This window comes from Malaclemys terrapin, chromosome 11 (assembly GCF_027887155.1).
Source record: "Malaclemys terrapin pileata isolate rMalTer1 chromosome 11, rMalTer1.hap1, whole genome shotgun sequence".
Taxonomy (NCBI): Eukaryota; Metazoa; Chordata; order Testudines; family Emydidae; genus Malaclemys; species Malaclemys terrapin.
Genome location: NC_071515.1, coordinates 47,090,799 through 47,110,040, shown reverse-complemented (window position 1 = coordinate 47,110,040; position 19,242 = coordinate 47,090,799). Strand labels below are relative to the sequence as shown.

Genomic DNA, 19,242 nt, shown 5'->3' with positions numbered 1-19,242 from the left:
CACAGTGGGTCCATGTTCTTGCTCTGGGTTGTAGGGCATGATTTTATTTCTCCTGCCAAGCATCTCTGCTCCCATTTACTCCATCTTTGTACAAGGGCCAGAATTTAATTAAAGAATTGCATTTCAGCTTTCACTTTATGGAATAACAATACAGATGTAAATACTAAGTTATGAAAAAAACTTTAGCTTCTCTCTCTCTCTCTCTCTCTCTCTCTCTCCCCCTCTAGCATACAAAATGTGTATGCTAATATCTGCAATTATACATGTTTCCTGTTTGCCTAGAAAAATAAATAATGAGCATTCAATCCATTTCACATAATCCCAATAGTATTCTTCCCTGAATTTGAGGAGATTATAGATCTTAAATTAAAAATCTAAATTTTACATTCTCTTGCACCCTTATGATTCCAACCAAATCATGAGGGTTGTTTGGGTGTAACTGAGTGCAGAATCTGGCCCAGACATTTTGCAACACGTCTCTCTTCTGTGTTACATATGCTTACTAGTTGTGAAATTCTTCCCTGAGTAATGTAAACCACTGGAGATTTTTGTATTGCATTTATTCTTCATGCAGTCTATTAACTCATGTGCATACAAAGCCCAACTCTATTTAAGGGTACCTTTAGCACTTAGCAAAGAGCTTAAGTGTGACGTAAGTGGTGCAAAGGCTTTCTGCTGGGCCTCTCCACAGGGGTGCATTTCACTTTAATAGAATGTAAAAAAAAAAAAAAAAAAAATGCAGTACAGAGTCACCAGAGAGTTTTACATTACATTATTGAAATCACCAAAATGGTGCAGAAATGGTATTCACATACTGTGGTTCTATAATCCAAATAAATTGAACACCATTGTCTAGGAGGGTTATGGTCTAAAATGATTCTAGTATATTGCTACATATCAAAATCCAGTTTTTAAAGTATTAAAACATAGTAATATGCAGTAATATATAGTATGAAGGGTATGAAGTTGTTATTTTTTAAAGTTACAGTTATAATTTTGAGACTGGCAAATTGAATGGCGGCTAATTAACAGTTTGCCCATTCATACCGAATATTTATAACTAGTAGTGGGAGAACCGTTTGGAAAAATTGTAGATGTTCCCCTGAAATATTTGTATAGATTAGAATTCTCTTAAAATCCTTGTTTTATGGGAAAATTTTCAGATTACAATAATCCATTAATCATCATCACATAAAAGTAAAATTAACTATCTCAGAATTGTAACCTGCTTGCTTAAATGCATCTGCTAGAACACTTGCTCTTTTTCTCCCTCTCTGTCTGGAATAGAGTTGATCAAATATCAGAATTTTCATCACATCATAAATTTCAATATTTTCAACCTTTGTTTTGGCAACATGAACATTCTCCCGTGGAAAACTTTGATTTTGTGGAAATCACATTTTTCTATCCAATAACTGTTGCAACAGAAAATCCCTGTCAGCTGTGCACTGGAACGCTCATTGATTGTGGCAGAAAGCTGGACATTTATTCTTTGTTCAGGGTTAAGGTATTTCTATAGTTCCCCACAGGATTTGATCCTGCAAGTTGCTTAGCTTTTTCTGATGGCAGCTGAGCATATTTAGGGGCAGATTTAGGCACCTAAAGATGCAGTGGGGATTTTCAAAAGTGCCTAAAAAAGGTTAGCTGCTTAGCTCTGGAGTACTTAAGTATATGCATCTTTAGGCACCTAAATACCTTTGAAAATCTGGTAGAACCTTGCAGGTTTGAGCCCTTTATTTCTTGAGATGCTCCTGATTTTCATTTCAGTGTCTCACCCTTACTAGACATCTTATTTGCTGCTAGGCTTTCAGTTGTCAGTCCTTCTTTTATGCACCCCTTAGATACCCAGAGTTTTCTTTTTGTGGCTAGGTTGCCCAATTTTCTCCCTTTCTGACATGCCACTTCCCACCCAATCAGTTCAACATTTTTCACCCAAGGTATTTATGTGTGTCTCTCCCTCCCCTCCAAGTCCTTTAAATTTTACAGATTGATTTGAGATAGGATTTACTCTAATTCTCACAATCAAACCAAACGAATTAAATGAACTGTTCTTTCCCTTCCCATTCCCTCCCTTCTCTTCCAGAGGGAGCTGAGTGTCCACATTAATTAAAATATATTTTAAATATATGGATGGATATTTTTCTCCCTTACATGCCCTTCTTCTGTTACCTAATACTCTTTTTGCACCTTCAGTGGCAAAACCCAACTATTTTACTGCAGGTATTATTATTCACACTTAGTCAGGTTTCCCCTACAAGAATATTAGTTTCCTATAGCCTTATAGCTCATTGTTTGTTTCTTTGTTTGCTTGTTTTGGAGACCTGTAAAACAACTTTTAAGTAATAATGTTTGTCCCTCTTCTTAAATGGCTAAAAATACTCGACTCAGTTGAGATTAATAGATAATTGACTATAACTAGAAAAGCAAAGGACGATATTCAAATGAGAAGATGGAAAATGCTGCGAGTCACACCAGGCTGAGAACCACACATCAGTACTCATTGCGCTGGTCTACATAAGACTGTAAGAGCCATATTTCCATAAGACCATTGTGCTATACACACACACTAGTCTAAGGCCTTAATCCTGCAAACACATACTCCCATGTATAACTTCATTCATGAGCAATCCCATTGGCTTCACTAGCACTACTAATGTGAATAAACTCATGCGTGTGTTTGTTTGCATGATTATGGCTTATGTTTGAACACTTCTTCCTGTCTTGAGCAATTCTAATTTTTATAAATATGTTGTGTTTCTTCCTCCCTAGATTTTATTGGAAATTTCTTCATTTAAAAGTTTTGTTTTTCATTTCAATATTTTATTTAACAATTTATAATTTTTTTTGAACAACCTAAATTTCAATACATTTATTTTTCATAATGATGCTTTATTCTAGCTTTTGTTGTCATGCTAGTTAATGCCCATTTACGCACATGAGGAAATTTATGTACATGGGAGTCCCCTTTGATTCACTACTCACATGGACAAGTGTTTAGGACTGAGACTTAAAGTTGGCAGCTCCTCACATTGCTTAGGAAATTACCTTGGTAGATGTGGGACTGTTTTTTGAATAAGGATTTTTTAACGGAGTAACAACTCTTAACAGAACTTATACACTGTGAATGGCAAAAAAATCTGTCCTCACAATGTTCAACAGTAGGTTTAAATTTTTCTAAAATGGATTCTCCCATCTCTAGCTGCAGCTAATGAATGTTATGTCTGTTGAGAATTTGGCTGTTGTTCTAAATACGTCTTTAATTTCACTTCCATTCTCATACACATGCAGTATGAAACATATGTGATGTGATACTCTAATTTAATTCTAACACTTGTTTCATAGAATGCTTCTGTAGTAATGTAAATAATTGTTAGTATTCTGTAATAACAATATTTTTTTTTAGCAGGTCAGATTGTTTCCCCACAGTCTGCTCCCGCCTGCGTTGAAAATAAAAATGACGTGAGCAGAGAAAACAGCACTGTTGACTTTAGCAAGGTAAGCATTTATTGACTGTGAAAAGAGCCTTCTGACTGACAAGTAGAAATTTTAAATAAAAAGAGTGGCTTGTGTTAATCAGAGAAAGCTCTAATGATGTTTCACTTCAATATTATACATTGTCACATGTCAGTGCCACAAAATACATAGGTTGCACCTACAATAAAGAAGGGTTTTAAATGTTTCCAATAAAACATTGTTAAAATATTGCCAACAGGCAATCACATTCCAGAAGATTAGACACACTTTTCATTGCATAACACTGTAAGGAGGCAACAGATTGTAGGGAGAGGTCTCAGAAATGAGTAAAGGGCTGACTAAGTAGGAAAGTAATTCAGATTGCTTATCATTCAGATTTAGCATGTGTTCTCTTGTGGGAATAATGTATAAATGTAAAATGCTCTTTTTGTAACCTGCTTTTGTGGATTCTGTGTGTCTGAAGAATAATTTGCTTTTGTTAAACATCTATAACTTCATAACATTGTGTCACGCCGAGATATTTCAATGCACTTTACAAAGTTGTATAGTAGCTCAGTAGTATGGTTTTTAATGACAAACTAATAATAAAAAGCAAGGAAACACAAGCTAGTCTTCAGTTTTGGTATAAAAAATGTCTCTCATCTTTGGAGAAGGTACTGCATGCCTAAAACAAACTTTCACATTAGGTACAGGCATGAGATAGGCATGCCAGCAACAGATGACTTAAACTGGTGCTTGGGTGAATAAGAGTTAAGCAAATCAGGAAAGGTTATTAGAACTAAAATTCTAAAGGGATTTATACAGTTAGTGAAGAATGGCAATTTGAATCCGTTGTGGAATCTGACTGCCAGTCAGTATAATTGAGCCAGCACTAGAGTTATGTGCTCGCTCCATCTGGTGCCAGACCGAATCCTAGCAGCAGCAGTTTGTACCAGCTGAAGTCTGTCAGCTTTGTGTGTAGGGGCTAGGAGACCATTAAAAAAGGCAGTACAGTTGTCTATGTGGGATGAAACAAAGACATGAAAAGGACCTTTGCATCACAAAGAGAGAGATGAGGCAGCACTCTGGCTGTCTTTCTACACTGGTTATAAGCAGATTTAACTACAGCAGAGACATGTAATTCAAATTGGAGGCCAGTACTAATCCTTTAAATACATAAATATATGTATCAGTAAACAAATGTATCCCTTTCTAGGGTATAACATTTTTATTCAATGTTGTTTTTAAAAGTGTTAATTGGTGCAAACTAATATTCATTTTTTTTTGGTGAATGTTCTGTGTATTGAAATGTAACATCTATTGAAAAGGGTAAGAATAAAAATAGATTTGTCTAACTAAAATTTTAAAAGAACGGCGATGAGACCAACAGCAACCTGGAGAACACTACACCACTTCATGTAATACTTTTCTCACAGTTTTCCATAGCCATTTTGAAATTTGAATGCCAGAACCCCCTGAACTCATAGTTGTGGGTTTTTAACTCCACAGCTTTCAAAATCAGACTCTGTTTTCTAGGTATGTTTTCATGCTGAAGGAAAATGGAGACAGCAGATTTTGAAACTTCATTCACCAGTTTTACACTGATGTGATATCATTGACTTCATCAGAACCATTCCGGATTCTCACTGGTGTGAGCAGTGGTGCTGGGGGGTGCTGCCACACCCACTGGCTTAAAATAGTAATAACAAACACCATGGTTTCCACCATCCGCATGCCCACTATAAAAATTGTTCCTGCACCCCTGGGTGTGAGAGGAGAACAAATTCCCACCTTTCTAGCTAACCTTAAGAACCCTCAATAAGTTAAACATCAGTAGTTGTTTCATGAAGTAGGAAAGAGACAGCTTTTGTTTACATGGATAAAATGGCCTCATGGAATTTTAACTAGAAGACTTTGGCTGTGAGACTTCACAGTCTAGAGGTATTCTTGGAACCCCAGCTCTTCCATTATAATATAGCAGCAGTTTATAGGAAATCTTTTTTCATTTTTATTTGGCCAGGAGAGTATGACTGTCTTCTTTTACATTCTTGCCACTATCAATGATGCCTTTCTCACCTCAGATGTGTGCTACGTGGGACAACACCTAAGATCCAGTCACAAACCAAAGTTAATGCGGAAAGCAGCAGTCTACCTCCTCTGTGGAGTTTCTTACCTTGAGCACATGACACTAATGCTCCATGATCTGTCCCAGCTGCCTAGTTGTCTCTTGATTAAGTTTAAGGTGTTGATTTTAACCTATAAAGCCCTGGAAATCTGCCTACTTGAGCGAGTACCTCTCTCCTCATGTAATATTACCAAACTGCAGGCAATAGAGAACTCCAGCTGGAATCGCCTCAGTATAAACTGTTTACCATGAAGGGCTCCCACTCTTACATCTTTTGGTCTGAAATAGCCTAAATATGGCACACTGCAGGGCTCCTCTACCTATTCAGATTTTGGGGTACATTAAGGGGTTCTTGTTTGGGATTTTGATTTCATCTCTAGTTAGTTATTTTCTGGTTTTGGGGGTGAGGAGCAGCTGTTGTTTCAATTTTTTGTGATTGTAATTTTAATTCATGGCAAAAGCCCCTAGAGACCATGATAGGCAAAGTATTTTAAAAAATAATAAAAAAGAGAAAGAGATCTTTTCTCAAGCATCTGCTGAGACTCTGGTAGCTTAGTCCTCTGAAAAAATACTCAGACTTTTCAGTCTACTAGTCCTTAGTCCTTCATGTTGGTTTGTCAGTGGTCTAACACACTGAAGTATGATTCATGTTATCATAAAGAATGCTTATGCTAGATTGGGGTAACATTAGAAACATGGCTTTTTGGGTTTGGGGAAATAATAAAATTTTAAAAATATATTTCATAACACAGGCAACTCTGTTATGTCTAAATTCTGAGTAAGTGCCAGAGCCATTTGCAAAGAAAACAGTTTTCTAAATATTACTGAAGACTATTTACACTAGTACTGACAGATGGCTGTAAGATAGACATTAAAATGGTCCACTTTAACAGTTTATATTGGATTTGGTCACTGTTGTTGTATTTAGATTAGTAAAAGGAAAGCAAATGACAAAACCATACAGTCTGAAATTCTTAGGCAAGACTAGTGCATTATGAAGTCAATTATACGTGTTTTATATTGTATTGCTATCATTATTACATAATGACATTTAGAATGGTATTGGGGAAGTAATACATAAATATATGAGTCTGAATATCAGGCAAATAACTATAGACTATATAGAAATAATGGTGCAATCAAGATACATTAAAACTCATTTAGATTGTTAAAAATGACGGTTTGATATACACCCAGCACATTTCAAACCTAAAATAAAGTAAAATAAAAAGTTGAATGTTTGAATGTATTTAAGATGGGTCTGACTCTTGCCAAAAACTTGTTCCAGTTGGGCCTTAAGGAACCTTTATAAAAGGGATAATCAACCTGTGATGCCATTCAGTAATGGCATGGCTTCTCCATCTCTTCAACATTGAGTACCATTGCGCTGTAGCTTCAAACTTATTACCCCACTTCACTCTTTAAAATACCCTAGCTAGACAGTTATGTTCATAGCTTATTTTCTCATGCTCAGAAGGTTGGAATACATCTTCCTCCAAGCCTGACAGCAATAGTGGTTTGTGATTTTTGGCTGATAGGAAACAGTCATGGAAGGAAGATGTCAATCTCCCATCTTGATGGGACTCTAGCATGGCAACCTCATCCACTGAATCCAAGTTTCCTACACGCTGCACCTGCTGACAAAGCCAAGGCTTTGCCCTCTCATAACTACTGTTAATTAGCATAATAAAGAAGATAGCAGAAAACAAAAGATGGTGTATTTCCTGTTAATATTTGCTTTGGCCCTGTAGGTAAAATATTTAGGATACGTTAAAAGTTGTTTGTGCAGCAGGATTATCTATATTCCCTTTGCACAGTTGGGCAAATGCTAAAGACTGATAGTTATTCATATTACCAAGAATCATTCGTTTATTTCTCTTTTTAAAGTTATTCAAGAGAAGAGAACACCGCAAGTAGACTGGTTAAAAATCTCAGGCAGCTGGTCGTACGTTAGGTGGTGACCGAGTGAAGATACTCTGTGTCAATGAAATAGAGAGAGATCGTTATGTACGTTAGTTTTTCAGACAATATATCAAGCTCTTTCCTTTGAACTTTGCTGCTGTTATTCTTTTAATTATTAGGTTGACCTACACTTTATGAAAAAGATACCTCCTGGAGCTGAAGCGTCAAATATTTTAGTTGGTGAACTAGAGTTTTTGGATCGTGCCGTAGTTGCTTTTGTTAGATTGTCCCCTGCAGTATTGCTTTCAGGACTAGCTGAAGTTCCAATTCCAACAAGGTAAGTATAGATTGTGCTAAAAATATAGATGGTAGTTTATTCCATTTCATATTTTTCTAAATTGCATCACATGTGGATGTGGATGGGAATCATCCTTTAGCCCTGTTTTTTATCCAGTTACAAATTGAATTATTACCTTATAAGAGGGGCAGGCATCTTTCCTTTCTTCCTTTAAATAATGCATACTTAGGTTAATTATTGGACCTTAGGCCTGTGTGCCCTTTTCAGAAGTAGAAGCAGAAGTGCACTGTTTCTGAAACTGTGATGAACAGATTAGCGTATTTGAATTACAAACATTTTAGATGAATTGCTAAGAAACTGAAGAAGTAAACAGCAAAGAGGTTGATCAGGTTACCTGGGAGCTATAATTGTTTGTATAATCCTGCATAACTTTTCCTGGAGGGAGAAATGACAAAAGAAATAAATACATTGGTATAAAAGATAGAGCCCATTCCAATTCTTTATTAACATAGCATTGTTCAAGAGCAATAGGTATCTGGAATAAACAGCTGAAAAAGAGAGAACTGAAGGGGGCAATTGGATTCCAGTACCCACAAATTTCACCACTGCTCCTCTCATAGTTTGTTCCCCATGATTAGACCCCTTCCCTTTGCTTCCTTGGATTTGACTTGTATTCTCCCTTTCAGGGGAACCTGGAAGGGGGGGAGAAATGAATTATTTTTATTTTATTGTCTAAATAATTTTAAAAGTGAAGTAAAAGGGGGGAGAAATTTCCCAGGAAACTAAACATTGAGGATGCTACCACAATATAAACAATGATATGCTGATACAAAATGTAGTTATTTGTGAAAGATTAGAACTAATTGGGATTAACACAAATGTATGTGAAATATTAATAATTAACATTTAATACATTAATAATTAATATTTAATTAAACGTTAATATTTAGTTACTTTTAATATGAGGGCCTAATTATGGTGGTGCAGAGTCATTGTGGGTAGCGAAATGGTCAGAGAAAGTTTTGCCCAGCCACCACATCGCCTTCTTGCACAGGTAGGCACAAAATGGGATGTGAAGTGAGCAGAGCCTTAACCTCACCCCACTAACATGCCAGATAGCATAACTGCACCAATGCGTTGGAGACAGAACAGAAGCAGTCTACTCCCTTATCCAAGCAGTGAGGGAACCAGGAAGGAGATTGTGATTCTTGGTGACACAGCAGTGCAGTGTCCATTACTCTGAGCTGATGGCAAAATCATGAGTGTGTTCTGGATGATTAATTGTACAAGAACTCATGTTAGAAGTGCTCTGTTTAATTCATCATTCATTCTTTGCCATTTGCTCATTTTAAACAGAGCAGAAACAAAACCATCTGACTTGGGTGACCAATCACACTCTGACTATTCATTATTCATTGACCACTCCATAGTAATAATTGTTCATATAAATATTTGGTGAATACTTTTGAATAACAAGTATATTCACTGAATTCAGTTTCTGAGTGATTTGCAAGGAGATAAAAAGGCTAAATTCTTAATGGATAATTAGATCAGCCCTAATTGGGTTTGTCACTTTAGTAAACATGAACTTGGAAAACAAATCTGGGTGATGGTTGGCTAACTAGCAAATAAATGTGTGTGTGGGTGTGTACCTATACAGCCATACAGGGATGAAAACTCCACATACGGCATCTTCTTTATACAACTTGGCTCAAGAGCTGGTCAAAATATGACAAGTATATTCTGCAAAAAACAGGAAAAAGCTTCTCAAAATTTTTGATAAAAAATTCAAAAACATTTTTGTTTCTGAAACTGAAAATGTTTTGGGTTTTGAGTTTTTCAGTTTTCTTTCCCTGACCCTTTTCTATTTTTCATTTTGCTGCTAGTAAAAGAAGTTTGGGTATATATTTTTTTAATTGATTGGGAAAATTAAAGAAAAACCGAACCATTTTATTTTTTAAAAATCATCATTTTTTGTGAGAAAAAAGTTTAAAATGAAATTTTTTGTCAATTGCTCTATTTGGCAACCCTGTGAGCTCTTGGCAGAACGTTCCATAGTTCTGATACTTGAAAATAGATGTATAGGGAATAGCATAGAGGAGAACTAGAATCCTCTTAAATAGAAGACACCCTTTGTGTGTGTCTGTCTGTCTAGGGATAGGGTATCTTCCATAATTTTGCAAAAATGCTACATACTGATAAATATATGCTTCTGTCAAAAGTACTTTCGCCTAATTTTTAGGATACCCACAATTTAATTGCATGTTTGTGGAACCTAAGTGAGTTTGGGTATTTAAAGCTATTCAGGCCGTCTCCTTGCATGGCACACATTTATGTAATGTTTTGTAATTGTATCTCCAATTTTAAATTACTGTGTAAGGATATTTAGAGAGAGACTATTTCCCCCCCTTCAGATATTACTTCCTCTAATCAATTTTATGAACTTTTCTGTGTTACATGATGTCAGTTTAAGTTTTCCATTCTTGAAATATCTGTTTTTTTGGCTTTTTTATGCGCAGATTTTTGTTTATTCTTCTGGGACCACTAGGGAAGGGCCAACAGTACCATGAGATTGGAAGATCAATTGCAACGCTAATGACAGATGAGGTATTTATTGATTAACTATAGTTTGTACAGTTATTTCAAACTGAGGATGACCCTAAACCAAAAAGTTCACCAGATTCAGTGCCCATATGTACTCCTGAAATACTCTGCCAACCTGCCTAATTAGTGGGAGCCCCCATCGTTTTAAGACAGTCTTTGAGAAACTCTCTTTAAAGGAAACAGTTGGCAACTACATCCTGATGTTAGCCCATAGCTAATAAATATATAGGTCTGTGAAGTCATTTGCAGAGTTGCTGTAACATTTTAATGAAAATATTTTCTATAACTGACCTACCTGCAAGCTTCCTAACACTCCTAGGTGACTTCCTAACACTTCCTAACACTCCTAGCTGAAGTTCACTGCACTCAGGCACTTACTTTTGTCTCTGAACCCTTGTATTTTAGCATTTTCATTTTGTGGTGTAAGGTTCAACACCATGATTATATTCCTACTGCTGCAGCCAAAGACAGACGTGCTTTTTTGATCTATCTGGCTTTTTTCAATAAAGTTGCATGGATATAACCAAAGATAGGATTTGAGCCTCCAATTGGAACATAGTTTAACCATTCTTATGATGTGCAGATGGAATTAGAATCCAGTTTATGATCCCATGGCTGTGATGGTTAGAGGAAGTAACTTTTGTCATTGAAGTAAGCAGATAGGTGTTGAGATCCAAAATTCACACTCACAGATCAGATCTGTTGAATAGGAAGATGCACATTTTTACACAGTCACTTTTCAGTGGAACAACCACACTTTTTTTTTTAAAACTGTAAGATACTTGGAAAATTCAGCGATTTTGAAGGGTGCTACTGCTTTCCACACTGGCTATCTTACTAGAAACTACAGCTAGTTCAAAACTGTGATTCATTTTAAAACTGGGGAAATAAATAAGTTACATACCATGTAGGAGAAGTAGATATCATGAAGGATTTTACACTCTTGTTTACATGTAAAATGAGAATCTCTTGTATTTCACTTTTTTTTGTCTCAGGTATTCCATGATGTTGCTTATAAAGCTAAAGATCGTAATGACTTGGTTTCTGGAATAGATGAGTTTCTTGATCAGGTTACAGTTCTCCCTCCTGGAGAATGGGACCCAACAATTCGAATAGAGCCACCCAAAAATGTTCCTTCTCAGGTATGCACAGTGCAAAATTAGAGTTTCTAAAAGTTTAGTGGCCTAGAAATGTTGTAAGATAAAGTCTTTTATTAATCTTCTATGACAATACTTGTAGGCACCTGAAGTATGAACTTCCATGCATTACTTTGCTGTTCAACTTACTCAAACTGACCCTTGACTGTGAAGAACAATTCTCTGCGGTGCCGAGACTGTTGTTCATACTTAGTTCGGTTCCGGGCCTCTCCTGAGCAGAAACAAATAGTTGTATGAAACAGAACAAAACAAGTGCATTGATTTTGACTTTGTGTTACTTAGATACTAGAGTGACAGGTGCATTAGAAGTATCTGAGAGAGAAACTGCTCTCCAATAGGTCACATACTCATTTAATTATTTTGTGGGTGTAGAATGTCTGTTATTCATTTCTAAGCTGATCTAGTGATTTTTTAAAAAATCTAAAGGTCTTTTGTTCATGTAATCCTCTCTGGGCAAATTATGCTTTTATCTGTGTGCTGCTTATTCTATAGAAGAGCAGCCATAAGAGCCCTAATATCAATAATAGGATATCAGTAACACAAAACAAAATGCTGTACACACTCCTCCCCCTGGGGAGAGGATGAAAGAAAAACGTGACAGATGTTAGTCACGTTACTTAATGCACTACTGGAAGGCACAGAGATACTATGGTGAAGAGCACTATACAAGAACCTATATACAATAGTATAGACTAGAATAGTAAGTGTAAATCATGGTTTTGGATAAAACAATCACTTTATTACGTTACTTCAAAGGACATTGGTTGCCTATTTTTCAAAGGGCAGGACTGTAAAAGCAATGATACCGTTTTACTCCTACTGTGGTCCTTGTTGCACTTCAAATAAGAGATCAGTTAAGTTAAGTAAACTCACTTTAAGATTGAAGCAAAGGAGAGAAATTGGTACAAGATCTCTATCGTCCATAGAAATGTTTAATAAATGAGAATGTTGTGAAGCCATCGTTACTCTGCAGAGACAGAGATATTTTAAATGTGTTTATTTTTTTTTAAACTGTGACCTTGGCCTCCCTAGAGACACACCATTCTCATCAGAATAGGTGTAAGCAAGTCAAGGAATAAAGGAATATTTTTGTTCAAACTAGATTGCATTCCTAAACTGTTAATTAATTGTTACTGCATGTTCAACAAATGGTTAAATGGGTTTTAAAATGCTATCTACTTTTCTACTGTTCGATTATAATTGTACTGCATTTTAAATTGTTTGGCACCTAAAGCATCTTGGCAAGGGAATGCTTTTCACATAAATATTATTTTGTTTATTGTTATATTCAAGAGATGGGTCTGTTTTTGCTGAGTTGCTAGTTTTAAATGGAAATATAATGACCTAGAAAGAGAGAATAGATACAAAACATCCTGGTCTGTTGTTGATTTAAAATGTTTTTTTGGCACAATTTCCTTGGACCCAATTTTGTATTATTATTTTTTTTTTACAACAAAGGAACCCCTTATGGTATTTCCATATATATGATTCTTCCATACCTTATGGGTGCAACATGACAAAGTTTGGGAAACCGTTCAGATTGATTTACAATTATTGCAGCATTTAAGGGTTCAGTGTCTAGACACAATAGGCCAAGTCTATGGGACAGAACCTTAAGAACAGGTAGATCCACTGCGCACTGAGCTAAGCAATTCTGGAACAGGGAAGGGGCTGAGATGAGTCATACTTGCTGTATAGGAGGTGGGTTCTTCTCTGCTAGCAGGGAGATAGAGACATAAAGTAAATGAAGTCTTCAGCCCCTTCTACACCCAAGTAAGCCAATCTCTTCTGTACCCGTGCTGGGAGTTACTGCAGACCTTAGCGAACAGGGGAAAGAGGGAGTCAGGAATATATATATATATATATATATATATATATATGGGGGTCTCTATTTGGTTACATTAAAAAACAGTGGAATAGTCACAGGGGACCTGCATAGCTGTGGAGCAAGGGATTGTCCTCCAGCCCTGACTGACCCTTTTGTCACTCTCTTGTTAATAGCAGCAGTCCCTTTGATCCCTCCCTGCTGTGGGACAGAGGTGATATCCCAACTGACTTGTTATTTGCTGCAGGTGGTGGTCAAGATGGAGCCAGGGTAAACTAGCCTATTCAATAGCCTGTGTGTCTTCCTGGTGTCAGTAACACCCTTTCTGGGACGTGGGTCCAGCTTCTAGCCCATGTCCACATCTGGACTTTGCTGTGCCTTCCTCCTGAAGAGAAGCAGCTTGCCACTGGAGAGAGCTGTTAGCATGGCCACCACAGAGAGCGCCTATTGACTGAAACCATCTCACTTCTGGCTCTACTGCCATCTCTACTCCTGTGGAGAGAGGGTTCTTTCGGAAGCTTAGAAGCGGTGCTACTAATTGAGCAGCAGTGATACGACATCCTACTGTTTGCAAGTTGCTTCTCCTGGGTCATAGCACCCTGACCTATTTGGAGGCAGCACAGCTTCATTCAAATGATAACACCCCACAGAATGGACACACACATATAATTCTGTAAATGCACATCCCTTTCACTTCTGCATAGAAACTGAAAATGATACCCTACAGGAAAAATACCTGACTGCGCCATGTGCCTACTTGTGTCCTTTGCTAAAACTGCATTTTTGGGTGAAACTCAATAGAAAATGTCTTTTCTTTCTTCTAGGAGAAGCGCAAGATCCCAGGAGTGCCAAATGGAACAGCAGCTCACGGGGACCCGGTACCACTTGGAGGACACAGTGGACCAGAATTGCAACGGACTGGAAAGTTAGTGGAAAACTTGATTAAATGTGGTATTTTTTTAAGCAATATACTTCCAAAAGGAAGTCTAATGGCCTCATTCTCTCTCAACTATACTGATATAGCATGTCACTGAGTTCACTGTAATGGAGTTATTCCTAATTTATGTATCTCTAAATGAGTGGAAAAACAGACACTTAGTTGCTAATTTGCACTATTAGTTATCTTTTGAATATGCGTTCTACTTTCTTTATTTAATGTAAGATCCTTTCTCAATAATATATGATGGTCAAGCCACTGGTAATCATGATTAATGCTGCTTGTTCTGTATAGTGTGAAAGGAATGGTGGAAGAAGTCTGCTCTCATTTGTGACGAAAACTTAGACTATTTTCTAGTTGAGCATGTTTGGAGGCAGAGTTGTGCAGCCCTGGCTTTTCTTTAAACACACTAGGCCAAAATATTCAGCTCCCATTGACATGAATTATTGTTGTGTGTGCACGTGTCTGAGGACCTAAAGTATACACTTCAGGGGAGTTCTTTTCTAATATAATATTTTTAAACACATGGGCTTTTATTGGACTCACCGGTGCCATATTGTCAGACAGTAGAACCTCAGAGTTATGAACTGACCAGTCAATCACACGCCTCATTTGGAAATGGAACTATGCATTTAGGCAGCAGCAGAGATCACAAAAAAAAAAAAAAAAAAAAAAATACTGTCCCATGTTAAATGTAAACTACTTTAAAAAAAGGGGGGGGGGCAGCATTTTTCTTCTGCATAGTAAAGTTTCAAAGCTGTGTTAAGTCAATGTTCAGTTGTAAACTTTTGAAAGAACAACCATAATATTTGTTCAGAGTTATGAACATTTCAGAGATACGAACAACCTCCATTCCCGAGGTCTTCATAACTCTGATGTTCTACTGTATATTGTTTTGTCCTATATGTCATGCACCATATATCCTTTTCTCTGCATTCTTTTAAGACATACTTAAAGACCACCCCAACCTTAGGATTGGCCAGAAGATAGCCCCTCCTCTCCCATCAAACTTAGAATAGCCTCAGGACTGCTCTAAACTGCTTACAGCTCAAAGGTCCATTATGCTAGGTAGGGCTTGTCAGACTGTAGTGACACATCTGCCATGTCCCTTTAACACAGCTACACCCAGTACATCAGGAGCTAAGGGGAAAGGGGCATCATAGAGGCACCACCATGCGAATGATACCACTCAGGAATTCCTTCTGACTTTGATGACTGTCAAAAAAGTGTGGAGATTAGTTTGTTTTAAATACACACATCTGTCCTTAGTGGGTTAATGTGCATACACCTCGCATAAAAAGTCAGGCGCAAAAAGGATGAGGTTGCAGTGATCAAAGTGAGAAATGATCAAGGCATGGAAAAATGCTTTTGAAGTAGTAATGGAAGTGACTATATTTTAGAAATGTAGAGGAATAAACCTAGGCTCTAGTGAGAAACTGGATCATGTAGAATGACAGTGCTGTTCTCATCTGCATTGGAGAAGAGAGGGGATATGAAGGTTTGGAAGGAAAAAGGAGAGTATTTGCCATGTTGAGTCTGAGATGGCAGTAGCACAGACAGACACAAATGTCTGAGAGGCATTTGAAGATGCAAGACTTGAATGGGAGTGGAAGGGTTGGAAGTTGATTTAGAAGACATTGACCAAGAGATAATAATTAAAGCCAGGGAACCATTTGAATTAGCCCGAGCGGGGAGATAGTAGAGGAAAAAGCAGAGGGGACTGAGAACAAAATCCTGCGGGACCAACAGTAAAGCGTGGGGAAAGAGAAGACTGCAAGCTGCACTCATCCAAAGAAATTCTGAAAGGTTGATAGCTTGATAGTTGTAATCAAGGAGAGAGATATGTGGAAGTGCTATGACGCAATAGACAACTCTTGCAGAATGGGTGATACTTGAAGTGCTATAGTTAGCTCAGTCTGTTCTGTGTGAAACAGGACCTGTCATATAACATTTTTAGTAGCATTATTTATATCAGAAGTCCCTTTCTATAAAGGAAAAGACTTTAGACCAGAACATCAGCTGGTGTAAATCAGTATAGCTGTATTAAAGTTAATGGAATCATGCAGGTTTTTCCCACGTGAGGAACTATCATTTGATTTAAAGAAGACAATGACATGAGATGAGGAACTGGGTTTACATATGAGCCAATGCCATTTGAGAACTTTCTTTTGTTGTTTGCTCTGGGTCCTGTCTTCCTCGGGGCTACTTTTTGGCTTGTCTTGACGAGTGTGTGTGCCGATGCCTCTTCATCACCACAGAAACTCAGGCAGGGTACTGAATCAGTTATTTATGAAACGTGACATACTATTTGGTCCAGAGACTGTGTGAATCTTACACCATTTATGAAAATGTAGTCTGCTGCTTCCTAGTACTGTACAAAACTCCTTACAGAGGGAAAGAACTCACTAGAAAGCTTCTTTTGAGAACAGATTTTAAATTGTAAATAGCCAGCATATGCTAAGTAGTACATATCTCTGTGAGTAGTTCCATCAATCTCAGTGGACTACTCATGGATCAAAGTAGTACTCAACATGAGTAAAGATGCTAGAGACGTATTCTATGGTAGTAGCAAGTGTCAGATGAAAAAGAGGAAGGCTAGTTCATTGGTTTAGGGCACTAGCTCTGGGACTTGGGAGACCTGGGTTCAAGTTCCTGTTTCCTGTGTGACCCTGGGCAAGTCACTTGGTGTCTCTTGTCCCTCTCTGTGAAAGGAGGATAATAGCGCTGCCCCACTTCACATCAGTTTTAGGAGGACAAATACTGTAAAGATTGTGAGGCACTGAGATTGGGGGCGCGAGACACAATTACCTTAGATTTCACATGTACAGGTCTCATAATTCATCCCAGTGGTGAAAGAAACCAGAACTCTTTCTTTCTGTCTTTATTTTTCCCCTTTTCTTAGGTTTTTTGGGGGATTGATTTTAGATATCAAAAGAAAAGTTCCCTTCTTCTGGAGTGACTTCAGGGATGCTTTCAGTCTGCAGTGTCTAGCATCATTTTTATTTCTCTACTGTGCTTGTATGTCTCCTGTCATCACGTTTGGCGGTCTGCTGGGAGAAGCAACTGAAGGTCGTATAGTATGTGTTTTACTTTAATCTGAACTTTTAAAACATATTTACCCTTTTAGGTTTGGGGTTAGAATTTTCTTAATATTACATGTGTCGCCTTTAAAATGTTGTAGTCTGAAACTGCGTTGTTACCCACAGTATTGGGACTCTGATAGAAAATTTCTGAAAGTTCACTTTTTTTTTTTCACATGTAGAGTGCAATAGAATCTTTGTTTGGAGCATCCATGACTGGAATAGCCTACTCTCTCTTTGGTGGACAGCCTCTTACTATTCTAGGCAGCACAGGGCCAGTGCTGGTGTTTGAAAAGATATTATTTAAATTTTGCAAGTAAGTGAAGTAATTTTATTTAAATAAACTTTCAGAGAATATTTTTGATGTATGGGTGTGTATGTGGCTAAATCAGCATTATAAATCCCCTGGCAGCATGCTGAAAATTTGCTTATGTGTAATTTAAATTTGGTTATCCTTTTCCTGTGTGACTTCATGAACTACATTTTAACTGATAATAATCTATATAAAATTAGAAATATAACAAAGGGCACAATCCCACGTTAGTCCATGAGAGGTATCAACACCTCCTAGTATAAAATGAGAAGTCAGGATTTTGGGAAACATTGCTCAGACTTTTAGAGGAACACTGGAAGATATGTGGTGACCAAAACAAAGGGGACGCTTAATGATAAAAGGTGTTTTTAATTTTTCACTTTAAAACTGTTCTGAAAGGAATCCAAACTCAGATTGGTATTAGATTGATTCCTGGTCCAAAATGATTAAATTTAAATCTCATGAATGGAAACCACCATATAAAATAAGACACATTTCATGGCTTTTCGGCATTTTATCATTCATAACAACACAGTCAGCAGTGTGAAGCTGACAGGTACTGGAGTTGAGCAGCATCTCCTAATCCATGGAATAAATGTGATATAACCTTTCTCCCTGCCCCCTGTCTCTTGAAAAAGAACTAAATAATATGTAAACCAAACCTGCACTTACATGCTAATACACTGTAAGTAAGATCCCTCTGCCACAAAATGAGTGAAAATTGTGCCTACATTGTCAGCCAATAGTGGTAGGTTTCTGAGATCCAGGGCCTAATGTGGGCAGATGGGTACCCGTCCTACACACTTCTTGCCATGAGTCCCATCTGCTCAGTCTGCCTCATTTTTACAATTGGGACTTCTGAGGCAGGAAGACTTGATGGCAGAGCAAAACCTCCTGATCCTCCTGACGAACAGGGCAGAGTGGGAGGCCCTGACCGTTCCCTCTCATCTCCATGATGGGAAAAGACCTCCCAGCTCTTCGTGCAGATTAGCTGGGGCCAAGATATATGTGGCCCTAGCATGCCCCATGTATGATTATGTACAGCCAGCACAGAGGGTTTTGCTCTAGTTTGTGGATGGAGGGTGAGAGTCTATGTGAATGAGGCAAGACTTTGAGACTATTGTAACCACTATCTTGCTGATCACAACCACTTATTGTCTTGCACTTTTGAAGTTGAAGAAAACAGGCAGATGTAGGGATCTGCCACTTTTGCTGCCCACTCAGGATTAGAGTGCATCCAAAGTTTAATCCACGCCTTTGAGGGTGTACACAATTGCCTCTCATTGTCCCCTTTAGTAGCACACTCAGACCAGATGAGAATCTGGCTTGAAGACATCTGACTTACTTTCATGAAAGGAAAGAAATTCTGAATTAAAAGGGCCTCCACATTTCTTCACAACTTTCTCTTTTTTATTGTAATTGGGAAACCTTTAATGCATCTAGTTTGTTTTTTAATTAAACAGTGAGAAAGTAAAAAAGAATTGCTGAATTAACTGAGAGCATTAATTACATTTTGATAGAGTTTTTCAGTAAAAAGGGATCTGGCCA

At 37.5% G+C, this 19,242-nt stretch overlaps 1 protein-coding gene across 1 annotated transcript in view; it reads left to right on the top strand.

The window, feature by feature from the left end:
• The window catches only part of SLC4A10 (solute carrier family 4 member 10), a 199,810-nt gene that overhangs the window by 133,611 nt on the left and 46,957 nt on the right, over positions 1-19,242 (top strand). The window contains exons 7-13 of the mRNA XM_054044808.1: positions 3,404-3,495; positions 7,660-7,817; positions 10,298-10,385; positions 11,378-11,524; positions 14,189-14,289; positions 17,204-17,378; positions 17,564-17,697. Of these exons, the coding sequence (XP_053900783.1) occupies positions 3,404-3,495; positions 7,660-7,817; positions 10,298-10,385; positions 11,378-11,524; positions 14,189-14,289; positions 17,204-17,378; positions 17,564-17,697 (895 nt within the window). The remainder of the gene's footprint in view (positions 1-3,403; positions 3,496-7,659; positions 7,818-10,297; positions 10,386-11,377; positions 11,525-14,188; positions 14,290-17,203; positions 17,379-17,563; positions 17,698-19,242) is intronic.